The following is a 17,696-nucleotide window of genomic DNA, read 5'->3' as shown; positions in this document are numbered from 1 at the left end:
GTGTGGTCCAGGGCTCCCCTGGCCTTCGGGCCTTCCTCCCTGGTGGGTGTCTTCGTATGGGTGTGGGAAGCCTGGCTGCACATAGTTGGAGGACATCTAGTGAGTAAGAAATGGATTCGTGTGGTTGGTACAGCGGCAAACTCTCCATCAGGCCGGTAAATGGGAGCAGGTGCGGGAGGAGGTCAGGAGCGGGTGCCTCCGGGCTCCAGGAAAGCCGCTCTGGTGGGCCATGGGCAGGGCTGCTGGTGCCGGAACCTGCCTTGGGGGCAGTTCCTGAGGCCACCCGGGCCTGTCACCTGCGTGGCGGTGTGCAGATGCGGGGTGTGCTCAGTTCCCAGCTGCAGTAGGGCATGTCTGGTGTGTGATTCTAGACTTCTCCTTTAGGAGTTTATTAGACATGTTCCTCAGGAACCCAATCTCCAGGAAAAACAGATGAACTTTCTTGTTTTTTCAGATTAAGTATTTTTTCTTAGATACATTTGACACGTGACATTGTGTAGATTTAAGGCCATACTGCCTCACTTTGATACCTGTGCGTATATTGTAACATGGTTGCCACCGGAGCGATGCTTGTCACTTACAGACTTACTGTCAATGTTGAATAAACTGTGTTTATGGCTATTGAGCACTTGTTACAAGTTTGTGCCCTTCAACACCATCAGTCTTTCCCGCCCGCCTTGTCCCCTGTAACCACCATTTATCCTCTGTCGTTTTTAGATTCCACGTTGAAGTGATGTCACACAGGACTTTCTCTGGCGTTTCTCACTTAGCATGATGTACTCAAGGTCCATCTAGCTGTTGCAAATGGCAGGCTATCTTCCTTTTTTTTTTTAATGTTCATTTTATTTATTTGGAGAGAGAGCGAGAGCTAGTGGGGGAGGGGCAGAGGGAGAGAGAGAATCCCAAGCAGGCTCCACACTGACAGCGCAGAGCCCGATGCTGGGCTCCGTCCCACCAACCGCCAGATCATGACCTGAGCCGAAAACAAGAGTTGGAGGCTCAACTGACTGAGCCCCCCAGGCTGTGCCGGGGACACCCTCCTTTCTCATGGCCGAATAATAATGGTCTATTACGTAGATGCACCACGCCTTTTTTTTTTTTTTTTTAGTCCATTCATCCATCGTCGGGCATTTGGGTTGTTGCCACAGCTTGGCTGTCACGATAAACATGATAAACTGGGTGTGCGGACATCCTGTGGGAATCTTGTTCTCATCGCCTTTGGGAATACTCCCTGCAGCAGAACTGCTGGCTCGTGTCACAGTCCTGTTTAACTCTTCGGAGGGCCCTTCACTGTGTTTTCCGTGGTGGCTGCATCGATTTACTTTCCTGCCAGGAGTGTGGACAGGTTCCCATTTCCTCCACGTCCTCGCCAGCATCTGTTTCTCTTGTCTTCTCGATGACAGCCATTCTGACAGGTGCAAGGTGACATCTTGTGGTTTGGGTCTGCATGTCCCTGGTGGTTAGTGATATCCAGAATCTTCTCAGGTGCCTGTTGGCCACGGTGCCGCCCTCTTTGGACAAATGTCTGTTTAGTTCTTTGCCCATTTTTAAATCAGATTTTTTCTTCTTTAATTAGGTATGTTTGTTACCTATTTTGGATACTAACCTCTTATCCAATATACAGTTTGCAAAATTCTTCTCCCATTTTGCAGGCTGCCTTTTCACTCCGTTCCCAGTTTTCCTTGCCATGCAGAAGCTTTTGAGTTCGATGGAGTCCCGTTTGCTGATTTTTGCTTCTGTTGTTTGTGCTTTAGGATCATGTCCAAAAGATCATTGTTGAGATGAGTATTAATGAGCTTTTCCCAATGTTTTCTTCTAGTTTTATGGTCCCAGGTCTTATTTTTAAGACCCTGACCCATTTTGAGTTAATTTTTGTGAGCGTTGGGAGGTAGGAGCCGTAGTTTCCTTGCTCTGCATTGGGCCTCCCGCCAGCCAGGCGTCCTGTGTCCGGGAGACAGCCCTCTCCTCCTCGAGGGTTCGCGGCTCCCTTGTTGCATCTTAGTTGACCGCAGAAACGGAGTAAAATGAAAATAAATGCTGAGAGTACGTAGTGGGTAATTCACAAGCGTGCTGGTTTATTTTCAGTCTGGCTGAGATGCACTTGCCATGGTCTATACAGGGGGTTCCTGGGCCCGACACGGTTTGCACTGGGCAGTTCTTGGTCTTGGGAGTGGTGGCGTCATGCGAGCCACAGACCGGGACACAGGGGTTCTAATCGGAGTCCGGGGGCTGCCCCAGGAAGCGACCCTGGGCCCGGGACCGGCACACTTTTCGTGGAGGGCCAGGAGGACACGTTTTGAGGTCTGCAGACCAGAGCCTCTGTGCCACACTGGCCCGTCTCGGCCTTGGGAGAAGGCAGCCATGGCCCGTATGGCATGGACGGGTGAGACCATCTTCCGGTATGTTCTTTATAGGACCGGGGGCAGGCTGAGCGCAGTGGTTGGTGGTTTCCGCAGATCACCATGTGGCCCCTGTCCTTTTCCTGGGTGTGGAGCCTGGAATGTTGAAAGCGAACAGATGTTTGTACACCCAAGTGTCCATCTGTGGATGATTGGACATGTGACTGTGGTCACGCGGTAAGAATATTACACGGCTGTAAAAAGGGACGGGGTTCTGAAACCTGCCACGGTGTGGCTGGACCCCGATCACCCTACGCCAAGATGCTGGGTGACAGGGGCCGGGCACACAGGGACAAGTCCTGTGTGATTCCACTTCCGTGAGGTGCGCAGACAGGTTCGCAGACACAGGGGGCGGACGAGGGGTGAGCGGGGCCAGGAGAAAGGGCACAAGGGGTCTGCAGGGACGAGGGACGAGGTTCAGCGTACGTGAGGCCTCTGAACTGTTTGGCGAGGAGGTGAAGGTGATAACCGGTTTGTATTTTGCCACAATGAAACCAGTGGTTGGAGTAAAGGGGGCGCTCGGGCAGACCTGCTGTCACCGGCTGACGCCCCCCAGCACCAGCGTGGGGCCGGCGGCCGGGCCAGCTGGCGAGTTGAGCTCAGCGAAGGTGGGTTGGGTTCTTTGGATGGATACTTCGTTACGGCTTCAGTCACACGGGGGCGTCTGTCCCACCCCAGCAGTGGGGCAGGGCCAGCAAGTGTCGGCCCCTGCGCCCGTGACCCCGCAGCGCTGAGTGTGTGTCCTCCGATGCCCGTTGGGAGGCCTCTCGCCCCACAGTGTCAGGGCCCAGGCGAGCCCCGCACCTGTCTCACGGCCTCCGACTCTTTCAGGGAGCGCGCGGAGCTTCTGGAAGAAGCCAAGAAGATGGAGATGGCGAAGTTCCGCTATGTCCTGCCCGTGTACGGCATTTGCCGGGAGCCCGTCGGCCTGGTCATGGAGTACATGGAGACCGGCTCGCTGGAGAGGCTGCTGGCGTCCGAGCCGCTGCCGTGGGACCTGCGCGTCCGCGTCATCCACGAGACGGCCGTGGGCATGAACTTCCTGCACTGCATGTCCCCGCCCCTGCTGCACCTGGACCTCAAGCCCGCCAACATCTTGCTGGACGCTCACTACCACGTCAAGGTAGGGTTGCCTGGGCGCTGGGCTCCCAGGGAGGCCGGGGGGGCACGTGAGGCCTCCAGCGACCCCCAGTCTCGTGGTCAGTGTAAACGCCACAAAGTGTGTGGCTGGAAAATGGACCCTGGTGCACACGGTGACCTCCCCAGATCCTGGAGTGTGGGCCTCCGTCCTGGGTGCCTGGAAAGAACTTAAGGGTTTGTGGCCTCCGGTCTTACTGGACATGTGTGAAAGCCGGTTAGGGGTCCAGCCGTGGGTGAGGCCGCGGGCTCCGCGGTTAGGGCTGCACCCCTGCCCGTGGTCTCAGAGAGGGAGGTGGCGGGGAGCAGGGGACTCCACGGAGCGAGACCTCCGAGGGGGCTCTTTCCGTTCTCGTCGTGCAAGGCCTCTAAGGCCTGCTGTTGTTCTTGTCTCCGGTTATGTTTGTAAACATGGAGAGGTACGAGCAGCGGTGGAACTCAACCCCGGGGACCAGCCAGCTGGGACACAGTTAGTAATGTTGTCAGGCTGGCTTTTCTTTTTTTCTTAATTTTTAATGTTTATTTTTGAGAGAGACAGAGATAGGGCATGAGTGGGGAAGGAGGAGAGAGGGAAGGAGACACAGAATCTGAAGCAGCTCCAGGCTCTGAGCTGTCAGCACAGAGCCCAATGCAGGGCTCGAACCCACCAACCGTGAGATCATGACCTGAGCCGAAGCCGGATGCTTAACCGACTGAGCCCCCCAGGTGCCCCTCGGTTGGTGTTTCTTTGAACATGCTTCTCTGGAAGTCCTTTGTGTCCTGGGTTCTGTCATTGCCACCAGGGGGGCCACATGTCATGGGCTTTCTCTACGTGGTGCAGGAGGCCCAGGGTTGTGTGCTGGCCTGTGAGTGAGAAGGACCAGGGAGAGCGGTGGCCTGAGTCCTTTCCTGTGCCCTGGGGGGACCGGGGAGGGACTCCCCTGTGCACTTTCCTGGTTGGTCGCAGGGCACTTGCAGGATCCCCTCCCTGGCCGGCCTGCGGGGTAGGAGGGAGCTGAGTTCAGAGTGGCCGTGGCCCCTGGGCTCTGTCCGGTAGGAGAGGTGAGACCAGGGCGCACGCATGGGCGGCTCACTGCGCCCCATGTTTGCGGCAGGCCCGGCCAGCCTGCGGCTGATGGGAGAGTGATGTCCACGTGGACAGTGACTGCAGACCGTCCTTGGAATGCGTGTTGCTCAGAAATCAGATTGCAGCCGGCAGACGTGCTCTCCGGGTCTGAACGGGGGCTACGGGGTTCTGTCCTCGCCGGGGGCCACCCTTCCTTCTGGCTGGCGTGCTGGCTTCCCGCCGGGCCTTCCGCCTCCGCTAGCGTCCCGGGGTATTGCCAGGGGTGTGCGCTCCCGTGGGCTCTGAGGGAAGGGGGAAGCCTTTTCTTTTTTTTTTTTTCCTTTTTAAAGTTTATTTATTTTGAGAGAGACAGAGACCATGCAAGTGGGGGAGGGGCAGAGACAGGGAGAGAGAGAGGGAGTCCCAAGCAGGCTTCCTCCACCTGCCAGCACGGAGCCTGACGTGGGGCTCGAACCCATGAACCGTCAGCTCATGACATGAGCTGAGCCCAGGAGATGGACGCTTAGCCGACTGCTCAGCCCCCCGGGTGCCCCAAGAATGAAGCTTCTGATCTCAGGCTTGGATATCCCCAAGAAAGCGGAGGCGACCGCAGAGCCCGCTCCGCGCTTGGCTGGGGCTCAGACGGGTTCAGCTGCAGCCAGGGCCGCCCCGCCTGTGGCCCTCCAGCGGAGGCTGCAGCCAGGCTCCGTGCTCTGCGGAGTCCTTCTGTCCCTCCTGGCCCCCTGCTGCATGTGAGCTGTCCCCAACAGCGTGTGGCCCGTGGGTGTCCCACAGGCAGCCCGTGGGCTGGCGGAGGGGTTCCCAGGGGTGTAACCGGGCAGGGCGGGGCCTTCCAAGGATCAGCCTTTGCTGCTCTCAGGAGTGGGGGAGGGGGCAGTCAGAAGAGTCCTGGAAAAGTCTAGGTTGTGTAGGGGGTGGGGAAGCAGGAGGCTGTGGCAGATCAGGGTAGGGGGTTCTGAGGCACTGTCGTGATGGCGGCTGCCGGGAAGGGGTTGAGAGGCTGCCATTGGGTCCCTGGCCTGGTCCCTGAGATGCCTGCAGGGGCGGGGTGGAGGGGTGCTTGCCTGGGCTTTTGTCTCGTTGTTTGCTTCCCCCCTCCCCTCCACTCTCAGCAGGTCATAGGTCACGTGGGACGCTTGGGGCCTGTGGGTGTCCCTCAGGGGAGGAAGTGGCACTTCTCAGTGCCCTCCTTGCGGGCACGGCCCCTGCCCCCGGCTCTGTCGCCTGGCAGGTGGGGTCACGCTGCTGGCTGTGTTGTAAGCGGCCACGGATGAGAGGGCGCTGCCAGCACAGGGCCTGGGCCGTCTGCACAGCCATGCTCTGCACACCGCGGATGTGGACTCCGTCCAGGGAGCGTCTCCGATGTGGGGTCGGCAGGAGACCCTTGTCACCGGCTCAGCAGGGCAAGGCGCAGTCCAGTGTGCGCCGCCGGGGGCCCCTCCCACTCTGTCATTTCTGCTTCGGCTCCGGCTTCCTCCACCCGAGCTCGCTCTTCCCGTCCGTCTCCTCGGGGACGCCCGACTCGGGAGCCCTGCTGCGCAGGCACGAACCTGAGTGGTTCCTAAGGAGCCTGGGTCGACCGAGGACAGAGCTGGCAGGGAGGGCGGCGACCCCGTCACTTCTGAGGGGGGGCTCCGGGCCCAGCCCTCTGAGAGGCTCCTGATGGAGCTGCTTTTCTGTGACCCTTCTCAGCCCCAAACAAACAAATACGTTTACACCACACGGTGCCTCGTCCCCAGGAGGGCAGCGTGGAGGGCGCGGTCTGGCGGCCCCGTCGGCTGGGGCTCCGCAGTGACTGGCCGCCGGCTTGCTGCACGCTCTTCGGTCTGCAATTCTTTGAAGCCATACAACTTTAGTCTGGAATCTTGAGATGAGATCATGAGTTGTGAGCTCCCCCGCTCCCCATGGGCCCCTCCAGTCCACCTCCCTGGACACGGAAAAGACATTTCACAGCAACTACCCACTTTCCAAAGTGTACTGCAGAGACTTAATGTTAATGCTGAGGTTAATAGTAACTAAGTTAAATACCAATGGAGGAAACCCGTTGAAAAGGAAATAGCTTAGTTTATTGTTGTTGTTTTAAATAGGCTCCACACCCATGTGGGGCTTGAACTCACAACTGTGAGATCAAGAATTGCATGTTCCACCGACTGAGCCAGCAGCGCCTCCTGAAATAGCGGAGTTTAAAATCTCAGGCTGCTTCCGGTCCAGTTTGCCCAGACTGTGTCCCGAGGGACCCCGTGGGCCCTGTTCTCCTGTGGTGTGAAAGGCCTTTCTCTCCAGCCAGCACAGCCCTGACCGTGCCCTTGCTTGGGCTTGTCCAGCTGGGCCGGGAAGGTGAAGGGCCCCTGTCCCTGCTCGAGTGGCCCCGTGCCATCCCAGCCAGCCCGACTGCGGGGACGGAGGGCCCTGCCCGGTCTTGCAGCCTTTTCTCCGTCAGCTCCCTGCAGGCGTGGCCAGAGATCCTGTGAAGGACCAGGTCCCCACTCGTAAATTCTCCGTGCTCGGTGATGACGCCGGGCCGTGGGCTCGCCCTGAGGGGATGGGGTGCCCAGAAGTGAAGCCCGACGGGTCCCCTCCGTGTGATCCCCCCATGGGCGTGTTTGAGGGGCAGTTCTGGGGGTCCTTAGAGGGCTTCAGAGTAACTCCTGACACACAGTGTGTCTGCCAGCTTCCAGGGCTCTGACTCATGGGGGGGCTGGGATCTGGGGGCGGCCAGTGCCTGCCAGCAGGTCCGTGATGATTTTGTCTCCCTCACTGTGGGTCCCCGAGCTCTCCAGACACCTTTGCCCAGAGGAGGACAGGGGGCAGGTGTGGGGCCTGCACCGGGGGGGCCCCGGTGTGTCTTCAGCGGGTGGCTCCCCGCACCTGTGTCACACCTTTTATCTGGGGGCCTTGCATCTGGTGAAGGGGCCAGTGAGTACCTGCCCCTCACAAAGCGTCCTGGGTCCAGGCGGAGGGCAGAATGCCCCTCGAGGTTGTGTGGTGTGCATTCTGTTTGCTTTAAAGGGCATCTGGGGGGCTCCCTTGGTTAAGTTGGTTAAGTGTCCGACTTCGGCTCAGGTCATGATCTCACGGTTTGTGGGTTGGAGCCCCGCATTGGGCTCTGTGCTGACAGTTCAGAGCCTGGAGCCTGTTTCTGATTGGGTCTCCCTCTCTCTGCCCCTCCCCTGCTCACACTCTGTCTCTTCCTCTCTCTTTATCAAAAGTAAATAAACATTAATAAAAAAGTAAACATTTTAAAGGCATCCGAAGGCACATTTCCCTTTAAAGAGCAGACTGCCAGCTGCCCGCCTCCCCAGTGGGCCCTGGCACCACCGCCGGCCTTGGCCCCAGACCTTGCTTCTCCTTTGTTACCCGAAAACCTGAAGGAGCCTGGCTTTGCCCCTGGGCTGACGCGGGCTGGCAGCCGCGGTGCCTGCGGGAGTCGGTAAATCTGCCCGAGCTCCGTCTCCCGGCGAATCCTGTCCTTGGAGTGAAGTCTGGTCTGTGTCCGTCAAGCTCCTAAGGGCTTGGGCTTGTGTCTCCAGGCCGGCCGTTTCTCCCTGCCCTCCCGGGGGTGCATGGGCCTTGGCCTGCAGGCCAGCGTCGGGACTGTGCCACACGCCCCCATGGAGGGAGGGGTACGGCCTCTTGCCTCACTCGGTGAGGCCCCGGTGAAGCCTGCTGAGCCCCGTCTGATTGCTGTGTTACAGATTTCCGACTTTGGGCTGGCCAAGTGCAACGGGCTGTCCCACTCACATGACCTCAGCATGGACGGCCTGTTCGGCACCATCGCCTACCTCCCTCCGGAGCGCATCCGGGAGAAGAGCCGGCTCTTCGACACCAAGCATGACGTGTACAGGTGTGTGACAAGGGTGTGTGATGGGTGTGATAAGTTGTGGGTGTGTGATGAGTGTGTGACAGGGGTGCAGTGGGTGTGCGACAGGTGTGGGATGGTGTGATGGGTGACAGGTGTGTGACAGGGGTGGCACAGGTGTGGGGCAGGTGAGGGACAGGTGGGGGACAGGTGTGCGTGTGGGCCCAAGGGGCAGCTCTGCCCCCCGATTCCCAGAGGCCGTCACACGTGAGGCTGAGTCCACACGGAAGGGGTCGGGGCGCGTAGCTCATCAGCCCCTGTGCCGCAGGTGCACACGAGACCCCTGTCCCCTGCGCATGCGGGCCCCGGGTGGAGAACGGTGGTGGCAGGTGCCAGTTCGAGATGGTGCCGGGGCAGCATCCACGCTGTAAAAGCTCCGGAGTGTCTACCAAGCGTGGGGTTGTGCGGCCCATCTGCAGGGGGAGCCGCCGCCGGAGGTGACGTGTGTGTCTGTGCGTGTGCGGATTTGCACTCCCGGAACCAGTTCCTGTGGCCCAGCGGCTCGTGCTCCTTGTGTCACTTACTCTGACCAAGGAGCGCAGACACGTCCGGGGCAGCTCACAAACGGCATCCGTGGCGTTTACGTGCTTGAGCAGAACCCCAAGTCCCCGGCGCCTTCCTTTCCCAAACTGCGAAGACCTGACTCACCCGGACCAGTTGGAGGAGAAACGAGGGAGGGAGTGTGCGCCTGGCCCTCACGGTGGCCCTGGTCCTACACGTGGTGACGGTGGCCCTGGGCCCCAGAGCACTGAGCTGTGCCTTTTTGACGTCACGGGCCCCCGGAGCCCCAGCGGGCTGGGTGACGGGGACCCTTGTGCGCGTGTGTGGCCGGGCTCCGGGCTGACTGTCCGCCGTCCAGCGGCACTCCCGGGGCCTTGTCACGGCTCGTGGTGTTTGGGGAGAATGACGTTCTGGGTTTACTTCCGAGTGGAGAGCTTCGAGCCCTGAACTTGGAGACGTTCGTTGTTTTCGGAGGAGGATTCCCGTGTCCTTATCAGGAGCCACGCGGAGCTCAGCTCAGGGCGGCTCCTCAGCGTTTGCGCTCCGGGTTTTGTTTTCTTAAAATCTGTTGGATTGCGCTTTGGGGGATATATTCAGAGAAGTTTTATATAAGACATGTATAGATAGAGAGGGAAAATATACTTTCCAACAACTGAAACAGGGCTCCAGGAAGGTCAGCTGCCCCTCCCCCACCACCCGGGTTGGAGTCGGCATCTCGGTGCCCTGCCCGCCCCCCCCCGAGATGGGGGGACTCAGGCAGACGCGGGCCCTTCTCCCCATGAGATGGTCCAGCAACGGAGCCGTGGTTGTTTCCCTTTTGGCCCCCTGCCCCCCAGCACTGCCCATCCCCTCCTCTGTCCCCACATCCCGTCCCACCCCCCACCTCCCCTGCTGTCTGAGCCAGGACCCCAGCTGGTGGGGCGGTGTCTGTGGTGCAGCATCCAAGCTGCCATCCCGATAAGCTCTGCGTGGCGCTTGCTTAGAGTCCGGGACAAGCATCGTGGTGTTCTCCCCTCCCCCACCCGTTTTCTGACTCCCTGTCCCTCACCCCCCCCCCCCCACCGCCCCGTTTCCTTGAGGACTCTGCAGTGTCCTCTTCGGATGCGTTGCCGTGCGGGAGAGCTCTGGCTGTGCCCAGGCTCTGCTCACACGCACTAACGCGCCCGTCTCCCCCACAGCTTCGCCATTGTGATCTGGGGTGTGCTGACGCAGAAGAAGCCGTTCGCAGGTGAGCCGCTGCTGCTTCTCTTTGGGGAGTGCGTGTCCAGCTGTCCTGTAGTGGAGGAGGGCGTGCTCCGCGGTCCTGTCTCTCTCGGAGCCACACCTGTGCCCCAGGTTCCCACGGGGGCGGTGGGGGTGCTGCTCTGTCCTGCCCGGCGTGGCTCATGGAGCCCAGGGCCTCCCTGGGTGCAGACGCGCAGCCTTGCTGCATAAGTCACCTGAGAAAGTCACCTAAGGAAAGGCTGAAATCTGAAGGGGTCTGTGGGGCATTTCCGGCACCAGCTCATTCGTGTGTGTGTGTGTGTGTGTGTGTGTATGTGTGTGTGTGTGTGTGTGAGAGTGTGTGTGAGTGAGATGCAGCGCACACAACATAAATTCATCTCTTTCTCCAGTTAAAGTGCGTAGTGCGGCGGCATCAGGCGCACTTGCTGCTGTGCGGCTGCGCTGCTGCTTTGCACCAGAATGTTCTCGCCCCCAAAGGGAACCCCGTGCCCAGCCCCTGACGACCGCCCATCTGCTTGCTTTCTCTATGGATTTGCCAGCTGTGGTTATTTCCAGCTAGTTCTTCTTTATTATTTAAATATGGTTAAATACACAATTTACTATCTTACCCATTTTTAAGCGTGTGCCTCAGTGCTGGCACGCACCTTCCCGCTGCTGGGCGCCCATCTCCAGGCGCTGGAGTGGATTTGGACACAGAAGTGTGCCCCAGGTCACCTCCCTGCCAAGTGACGGCTGTGACGCTGCTTCCCCTTCAGGCGGCCCCTGCCCTAGGCTCTGTCCTCCCGGTGCTGATACCTTGATGCGTCATAAAAATCGAGCACCTTTTCAGCCTCATGATTTTTCTCTAAGGGCACGTGTGGGTTGCTCACGCTGTTTTGTGGTTTGACTAAAACTGCCTGAAGACGCAGAGTCGACGTGGGGGCCGAGGTCTGGGGCCCTTTCCTTGCGGAGGCTCCCGGCGGGAGCCAGAGCGGGTGGGTGTCTGTCCGTCTGTCCCCCGGACTCCTCCTCCCCCAAGGAGGTGTGGTCTGGCCGCCCATGGGTGTAGCAGCGTGCCGCTCAGACCCAAGGCTCTGACAGACGTGATGTCCAAGCCGGGGCACAGGACATAAGTGTCGGGAACCAGAGCCCCTGGTCCTACTCCCTGGGACTTGAGGAGTTCAAGGCAGACAAGTGAAAGGGGTCTCCTGATCTCTTGTCCTCTGTCTGGTGTCAGAAATGCAGCAGGGGTTTGTGTTCCTGTTACTCGAGGGCCTGCAGGGCATGGAAGTGGCATGTGGATGCCTGAGGCTGCCCTCGCACCAGACTTAACGGGCAGGTGGGCGCAGCGTCGCTTGGAATCCCGGCAGGCGCCAGGGACTCGGGGCCAGTGTTCCAGGCCTGCCGACGTGCGTGCGGTGCCCCAGCCATGGGCGTGTTGGGAACTGCGGGGCGTGGGGGGGGGGCTGCCGGGAACACGGGGGTCCAGCGTGATGGTCACTGCGGTCTTAGGCTGAGCACAGAGAAAGGTGGGCCCGCTGACGCTCGCCTTGGGCCCCTTGGTCTGTGACCAGGATCAGGAGGACAGTCACAAGTCTGTCTCTGAGCAGAGGATGGGTGCGGCCCCACACTGTAAATTGCAGGAGAAAAGGCCCCCCACTTACACACCTCAGACAGAAGCTCACTCAGGCGGGCCAGGCATCCTGGGCACCTGGAGCCTGTGCTCGGGGTGGAAATCAGAGTTTCGGAAGGGTCTTGTGTCCTCATGGGGAGATTTGGGTTCACCTGGCAGCTGGACCACGTGACTTCACTATTTCTAAGGGTTGCCTCCCTGTGACAGGCACGCCGCTTCGGAACATGCCTGGTCGGATACTTTCCTCCCCTGAACCCCATTTCCCTTTGAGCTTGAGGCCTAGAGAGGTGTGCCGGGAGGTGCACGCACGGGTTCCGTTCGGTGCCTCACAGGGGATTCTGCAGCCTGAGAGAGGGGACAGACGCGCTCCGCACGGACGGGGACGTGAGGCGGCCCTGGGCTTCGCACCGCCGACTGCGTGTGGCTGGCGCTCGCCACACACTCCTCTCCTCCTGAAGTGTGAGCACGGGCCCGGCCCCGTGCAGCTGCCCTGACCGGGGCCCTTCCCTTTACAGACGAGAAGAACATTCTGCACATCATGGTGAAGGTGGTGAAGGGCCATCGCCCCGCGCTGCCGCCCGTGTGCAGGGCCCGGCCGCGGGCCTGTGAGAGCCTCGTGCGCCTCATGCAGCGCTGCTGGCACGGGGAGCCGCGGGAACGGCCCACCTTCCAGGGTGAGTCCGGGGAGTCCCCGGGGTGCCCTGTGCGGTGCAGTCCGAGGGCAGGAGGGGGGCGGAGAGCAGGCAGGAAGAGGGCCGGCTGTGCGGGTGGGGGCACCGAGGCGGGCCCTGCCTGGTCGGGCGGGGAGGCCCCCCCCCCCCCGCCGTGGGCGCCTAGCGCTCGGGGCCGGCTCCGGTCCAGCCGCTGCCCCAGCTGCAGCCCCGAGGAGCGTGCCTGGGGCTGCGGGTCAGAAGCAGCAGCGGGATGTCGCCAGGGGACCGAAGAGACGCTCCCCGGGGCTTTCTCTGTGTCTCCTTTGGGGTCTCTCCCCCCTCGAGTGGTTGTAGCATTGGGTTAGCAAAGTGATTTCAATAAAACCAGAACCAGTCGTGATGCTGAAAGCACGCTGGAGGGAACGAGAGAAGCCTCGCCCGCCGGGCACCGCCGGCCCAGGCATGTGCTCTGGTGGCCCTCGCAGACAGGGTGCCCAGGGGGAGGCTTCTTTGGGAAACTGGGACGCCGTGGCTCCTGCTTGGTACCCGGCGAGATCCTGCAGGTGACCGCCCACAGCAGGCCCCAGTGTGGCCCGTGCAGTGGCTCTGGGCACAGCCTAGGAGCCCGCAGAGCTGACCAGTCCCGGGGGGCACGGCCCCTCCTGTCCCTGCCCGAGGTGGCACCTTCAAGCAGCGAATGCAGAAGTCATCGGCCAAGTGACAACGGTCTTTTCTATTTTCTCCCCTGAAGAAATTACGTCTGAAACTGAGGACCTGTGTGAGAGACCTGACGGTGATGTGCAGGAGGGCGCCCAGGACCTGGACGCAAAGCAGCCACCGGAGCCCAAGAGCCCGGTAACGGGGACCTGCCCAGAGGGATCACTTTGGGGGAGGGGGTCTCATTTTGTCACCCTCGAGGCCTCTCCTTCCTCTGGAGAGGGACACATTGGCCTGCTGCCTGGACTGACCACTCAGCTCACCTGGCAGGCACAGCCCTGGCCCATAGGCCAGCCACAGGGCCCTGCGGTCAGGAGCAGGAGGGCAGGTCGTGTGGCCAGCTCTGGTGGCCCCAGGCTTCCTGCCCAGCCACGTCCTGTCCTCACCTTCTGTCTGCGGTTAGGGATGGACACTGTGGGCCCACACTTAACCTCGATGAGCTGCTGGCTGGATGCTCTTTGAACAGAGGAACGGAAGGGCCATGTGTGGTGTGGGCGGGGGGTCTGGGCACCTGTGGTCTGGCTGGCTCCGCACCCCTGACTTGGAAACCTGGCCGCGTTTTAACTGCTACTCGGAAACGGTCGGTGGTAGGCGTGCTCATGTGGGTCATGTGAGGTGTGATAAGACTCCAAAGGCCACGGCTCACTCAGTGCCCGTGGGGTCACAAGGCCATGGCGGACTTGTAAAGGGAATCTGATGAGCTTCCTGATGTGTTAGGTGGTGTTAGGCCATTTATCCCGGGCCATCCGTGTGAGGCCGGGAGATAAGGCCACACTCACCGTGTGCCCACAGTCTGAACTTAAAGGGGCATGTGTATGAGGCTGGGGAGCAAATGTGCCTGGCGGGGAGAGCCTGGCCACTGGTAAGGGAAAGCAAGGCACCCGGCCCTCGGGGGGGTCCTTGGAGCACCAAGCCACCAAGTCAGTAGCTCACGGTTCCTGATGTGGGAGAGGACCAGGGACAAGCAGGTGTGAGTCAGGAGGAGTCGTGAGCACCCTTGGGTCTAATGACCCTCCAGAAACCTGCCTTTCAGAGAGCCCATTGGGGAGACCCCTGAGAAGGCCCCCCCTAGGCACGCTGGATTGGAACGTGCTGCTGATGCCATAGCTGGGCCGGTCCCCGTGCTCGCCCCCCACGCAGCCCCCCAGCCAGACTCACATGGCTCGGAGGCAGGGGTGCAGGGCAGGGGTCCCCCAGTTCCATCTCCTCCCTTTGTTGCTCGCTGGGGAGGGCATGGCCAGCATCCAGGGTGCACCCCCTTGCAGCACAGCCACGGTCCACCTGTCGTCCAGGTCACCGTGCTCATGTGCACCGTGGTGACAGGCTGGGGCCCACGCCACCAGGCTTCCCGTTGTGAGGGGTCAGTCTCTCTCGTGGCGGGCACAGCGTGGGGCCTGTGGGCTCCCCGTGCGTGCGGCGCGACGGCCCGAGCACCCCATGTGGGTGGCTGGCCGGGGACTGAGCGTCCCCTGTCCCTCCGCCTCCCGCCTGTGCCCTGGGCGGTCTCACCCGCCTCTCTCTGCTTGGTTTGCAGAAGCCCGCGTGCACGCCGCTCAAGCGGGCCTCCGCCCCGACCTTCGACAGCGACTACAGCCTCTCGGAGCTCCTGTCCCAGCTGGACGCGGGCACCTCGCGGGGCCTGGGTGGCCCGGACGAGCTCAGCCGCAGCTGCTCCGAGTCCACGCTGCCGTCGGCCGGCAGCGGCAAGAGGCTCTCGGGGGTGTCTTCGGTGGACTCCGCCTTCTCCTCCAGGGGCTCGCTGTCCTTGTCTTTCGAGCGGGAGCCTTCGACGGGCGGTAAGCGAGGACCCCGTATCCGGGGAAACAGTGGGCCAGTTAGGGGACCGTGGGGTCTGCGGGCAACTGGAAGAACCGGGCATCCAGCTTCCGGACACAGTCCTTTATGCTCTGGCTCCCGGCCAGCCGGCCAGGGCAGGCAGCAGCGCGGGGGGCTCCCGGAGCGGGTATCTCGAGCGGGTGCTGGCTGTGTGGCCGGCGTGGCGGCTCCGGGGCCGGTGCTCAGGGGCGCGGGGAGCAGGCCAGGCTGCCCGGCCATGCACGAGGCTCCCAGCGGTGCCAGCACCAGGTGTAGGGGCTGACGTCAGGTTTGCAGCTTGAGGACCCCGAGTTGTACCAAGTGAGTCCAGATGATTCTAACCCTGCACCCCGCAGATCTCTCTCTAGTAGAGGTCAGGCCTGTACCCCCTTTCTCTGACACCCCTTTACTTTCTTATCTGTGAGCTCCATGCATTTGGGGGCCTGAGTGGTCCCTGGATGTCAGGACACCACGGTCCCATCTGTCATCTCCCTGTTGGGATGGGGCTCTTCCCCGTTGGGTGATCTTACGTGTTTATGTTGATTTTGATGGGATTTCCTCTTGGAAGGGGCCTTTTCCCTGCCCCTGCCCCAAATGCTGGCCCCCGGGTTCTGGGGCTGGCCCTAAAGGGTAGATCCCTTGCTGCCCCCAGAAGAGTAAGATGTGGTCCCGCAGCTCCTTCAGGAAAATTCGGCTGTTCGTGCTCAGGGCAGTGATGGAATTGGGGGGAGGGGCGCGTTCCAGAGGGTCTGGGGAGAGCGTGGACCCCAGCAGGAGGGCAGGTCTGTTTTTCCCGGCAGACCAGGGAATTCTTTCTGGAAAGAAATGCTTTTCCTGGGTGCTCTGAGCCCCCTGGGATTTTCAGAGTGGAATCTCGGGTGCGAAAGAGGGCATTTGGGGTTGAGAAAACACCTTACAGAGACACGGGCAGGCAGGGCCCGGGGGGCAGCTTGACTGGCGGTCAACGGGGGGCAACAAGGCTGCCTGGGGGAGAGAAGTGGGCTGTGGGCCTCCCTCTGGGTCTGGCCCTCGACTCGCACCTTGGTGCTCTCACACGATCGTTCCTGGCCCCCCTCCAACGCTGCGTGGACACCGATTAGGCCAGATGGATTGTACCTTCGCGAATTCCACCCTCTACCCCCCCCACGTGGGTCCCCTTGAGAATGTGTCACGTTAGGTGGGGGCAGGGGGGCTTGTTTCCTGCAAATCAGAGCCCAGACTCCAGAGCGGGAGTTTACGTTCAGTGGAGCGGGGGTGGGCGCAGCCCATGGCCCCAGAAGCGTGTCCCCGGCGTGGGAGCTGTCAGCCCTCAGGTGGACTGGGACGCCTCCCTGGTCTGTGCCCTTCATTCCGTTTCTTTGTTTTTAATGTTTATTGTATTTTTGAGAGAGAGAGAGACAGAGCAGGAAAGGGGCAGAGAGAGGGAGACACAGAATCCAAAGCAGGCTCCAGGCCCTGAGCTGTCAGCACAGAGCCTGACACGGGGCTCAAACCCACGAGCAGTAAGATCATGACCTGAGCCAAAGTCAGATACTCATCCGGCTGAGCCCCCAGGCGCCCCTAGAATGACTTTGACTTTGCAAGCTGACAGAGCGCCAGGGCCCGCCCACAGTCTCCCCGCTGCGCCTGAGACCTAACAACACGGCGGGCGGGCTCTGGAGTGATGCCAGGCTTGGGGAGGCGGGGCCGTGCGAGGTGCCCGCTGGGCCCGGGGAGCGGCCCCCGGCCTGAGCCTCGTGTCTCCCTCCCTCCGTAGATCTCGGCACGACGGACGTCCAGAAAAAGAAGCTGGTGGACGCCATCGTGAGCGGGGACACCAGCCGGCTGATGAAGATCCTGCAGCCCCAGGACGTCGACCTGGTGGTGGACGGCGGCCGCAGCCTGCTGCACGTGGCCGTGGAGGCCGGCCGGGAGGAGTGCGTCAAGTGGCTGCTCCTGAACAACGCCAACCCCAACCTGACCAACGCGAGGGGCGCCACGCCGCTACACGTGGCCGTGGAGCGGCGGGCCCGGGCCGTGGTGGAGCTGCTGCTGGCCCGGAAGATCAGCGTCAATGCTGCGGATGAGGACCGGTGGACGGCGCTGCACTTCGCGGCCCAGAACGGCGACGAGCTGAGCGCGCGGCTGCTGCTGGAGAAGAACGCGTCGGCCAGCGAGACGGACTGCGAGGGCCGCACGCCCCTGCACGTGGCCTGCCAGCACGGCCAGGAGGGCGTCGTGCGCGTCCTGCTCCGCCGGGGCATCACCGCCAGCCTGCCGGGGAAGGACGCCTGGGTGCCGCTGCACTACGCCGCCTGGCAGGGCCACCTGCCCCTCGTCAGGCTGCTGGCCAGGCAGCCAGGCGTGAGCGTGGACGCCCAGACTTCAGACGGCCGGACGCCGCTGCACCTGGCCGCCCAGCGGGGGCACTACCGCGTGGCCCGCGTCCTCATCGACCTGCGCTCCGACGTCAATGTCCGCAGCCAGCTCTCGCAGACGCCGCTGCACGTGGCCGCGGAGACGGGCCACACGAGCACCGCCAGGCTGCTCCTGCACCGGGGTGCCGCCCGGGAGGCGGCGACGGCCGAGGGCTGCACCGCCCTGCACCTGGCTTCGCGCAATGGGCACCTGGCGACCGTCAAGCTGCTGTTGGAGGAGAAGGTGGACGTGCTGGCCCGCGGGCCCCAGAGCCAGACGGCGCTGCACCTGGCGGCGGCCGGCGGGCACTCGGCTG

At 61.6% G+C, this 17,696-nt stretch overlaps 1 protein-coding gene across 1 annotated transcript in view; it reads left to right on the top strand.

Annotated features, from left to right (window-relative positions):
* The first annotated feature begins 2,887 nt into the window (after positions 1-2,887).
* Positions 2,888-17,696, top strand: part of RIPK4 (receptor interacting serine/threonine kinase 4) — a 21,025-nt gene continuing 6,216 nt past the window's right edge. Inside the window, exons 1-8 of the mRNA XM_029940618.1 lie at positions 2,888-3,007; positions 3,178-3,522; positions 8,298-8,446; positions 10,141-10,190; positions 12,314-12,472; positions 13,203-13,306; positions 14,703-14,964; positions 16,740-17,692. Coding sequence (XP_029796478.1) covers positions 2,888-3,007; positions 3,178-3,522; positions 8,298-8,446; positions 10,141-10,190; positions 12,314-12,472; positions 13,203-13,306; positions 14,703-14,964; positions 16,740-17,692 — 2,142 coding nt within the window. The remainder of the gene's footprint in view (positions 3,008-3,177; positions 3,523-8,297; positions 8,447-10,140; positions 10,191-12,313; positions 12,473-13,202; positions 13,307-14,702; positions 14,965-16,739; positions 17,693-17,696) is intronic.

Source organism: Suricata suricatta, chromosome 5 (assembly GCF_006229205.1).
Source record: "Suricata suricatta isolate VVHF042 chromosome 5, meerkat_22Aug2017_6uvM2_HiC, whole genome shotgun sequence".
Lineage (NCBI taxonomy): Eukaryota > Metazoa > Chordata > Mammalia > Carnivora > Herpestidae > Suricata > Suricata suricatta.
This window is presented reverse-complemented; position numbering and strand designations above follow the sequence as displayed.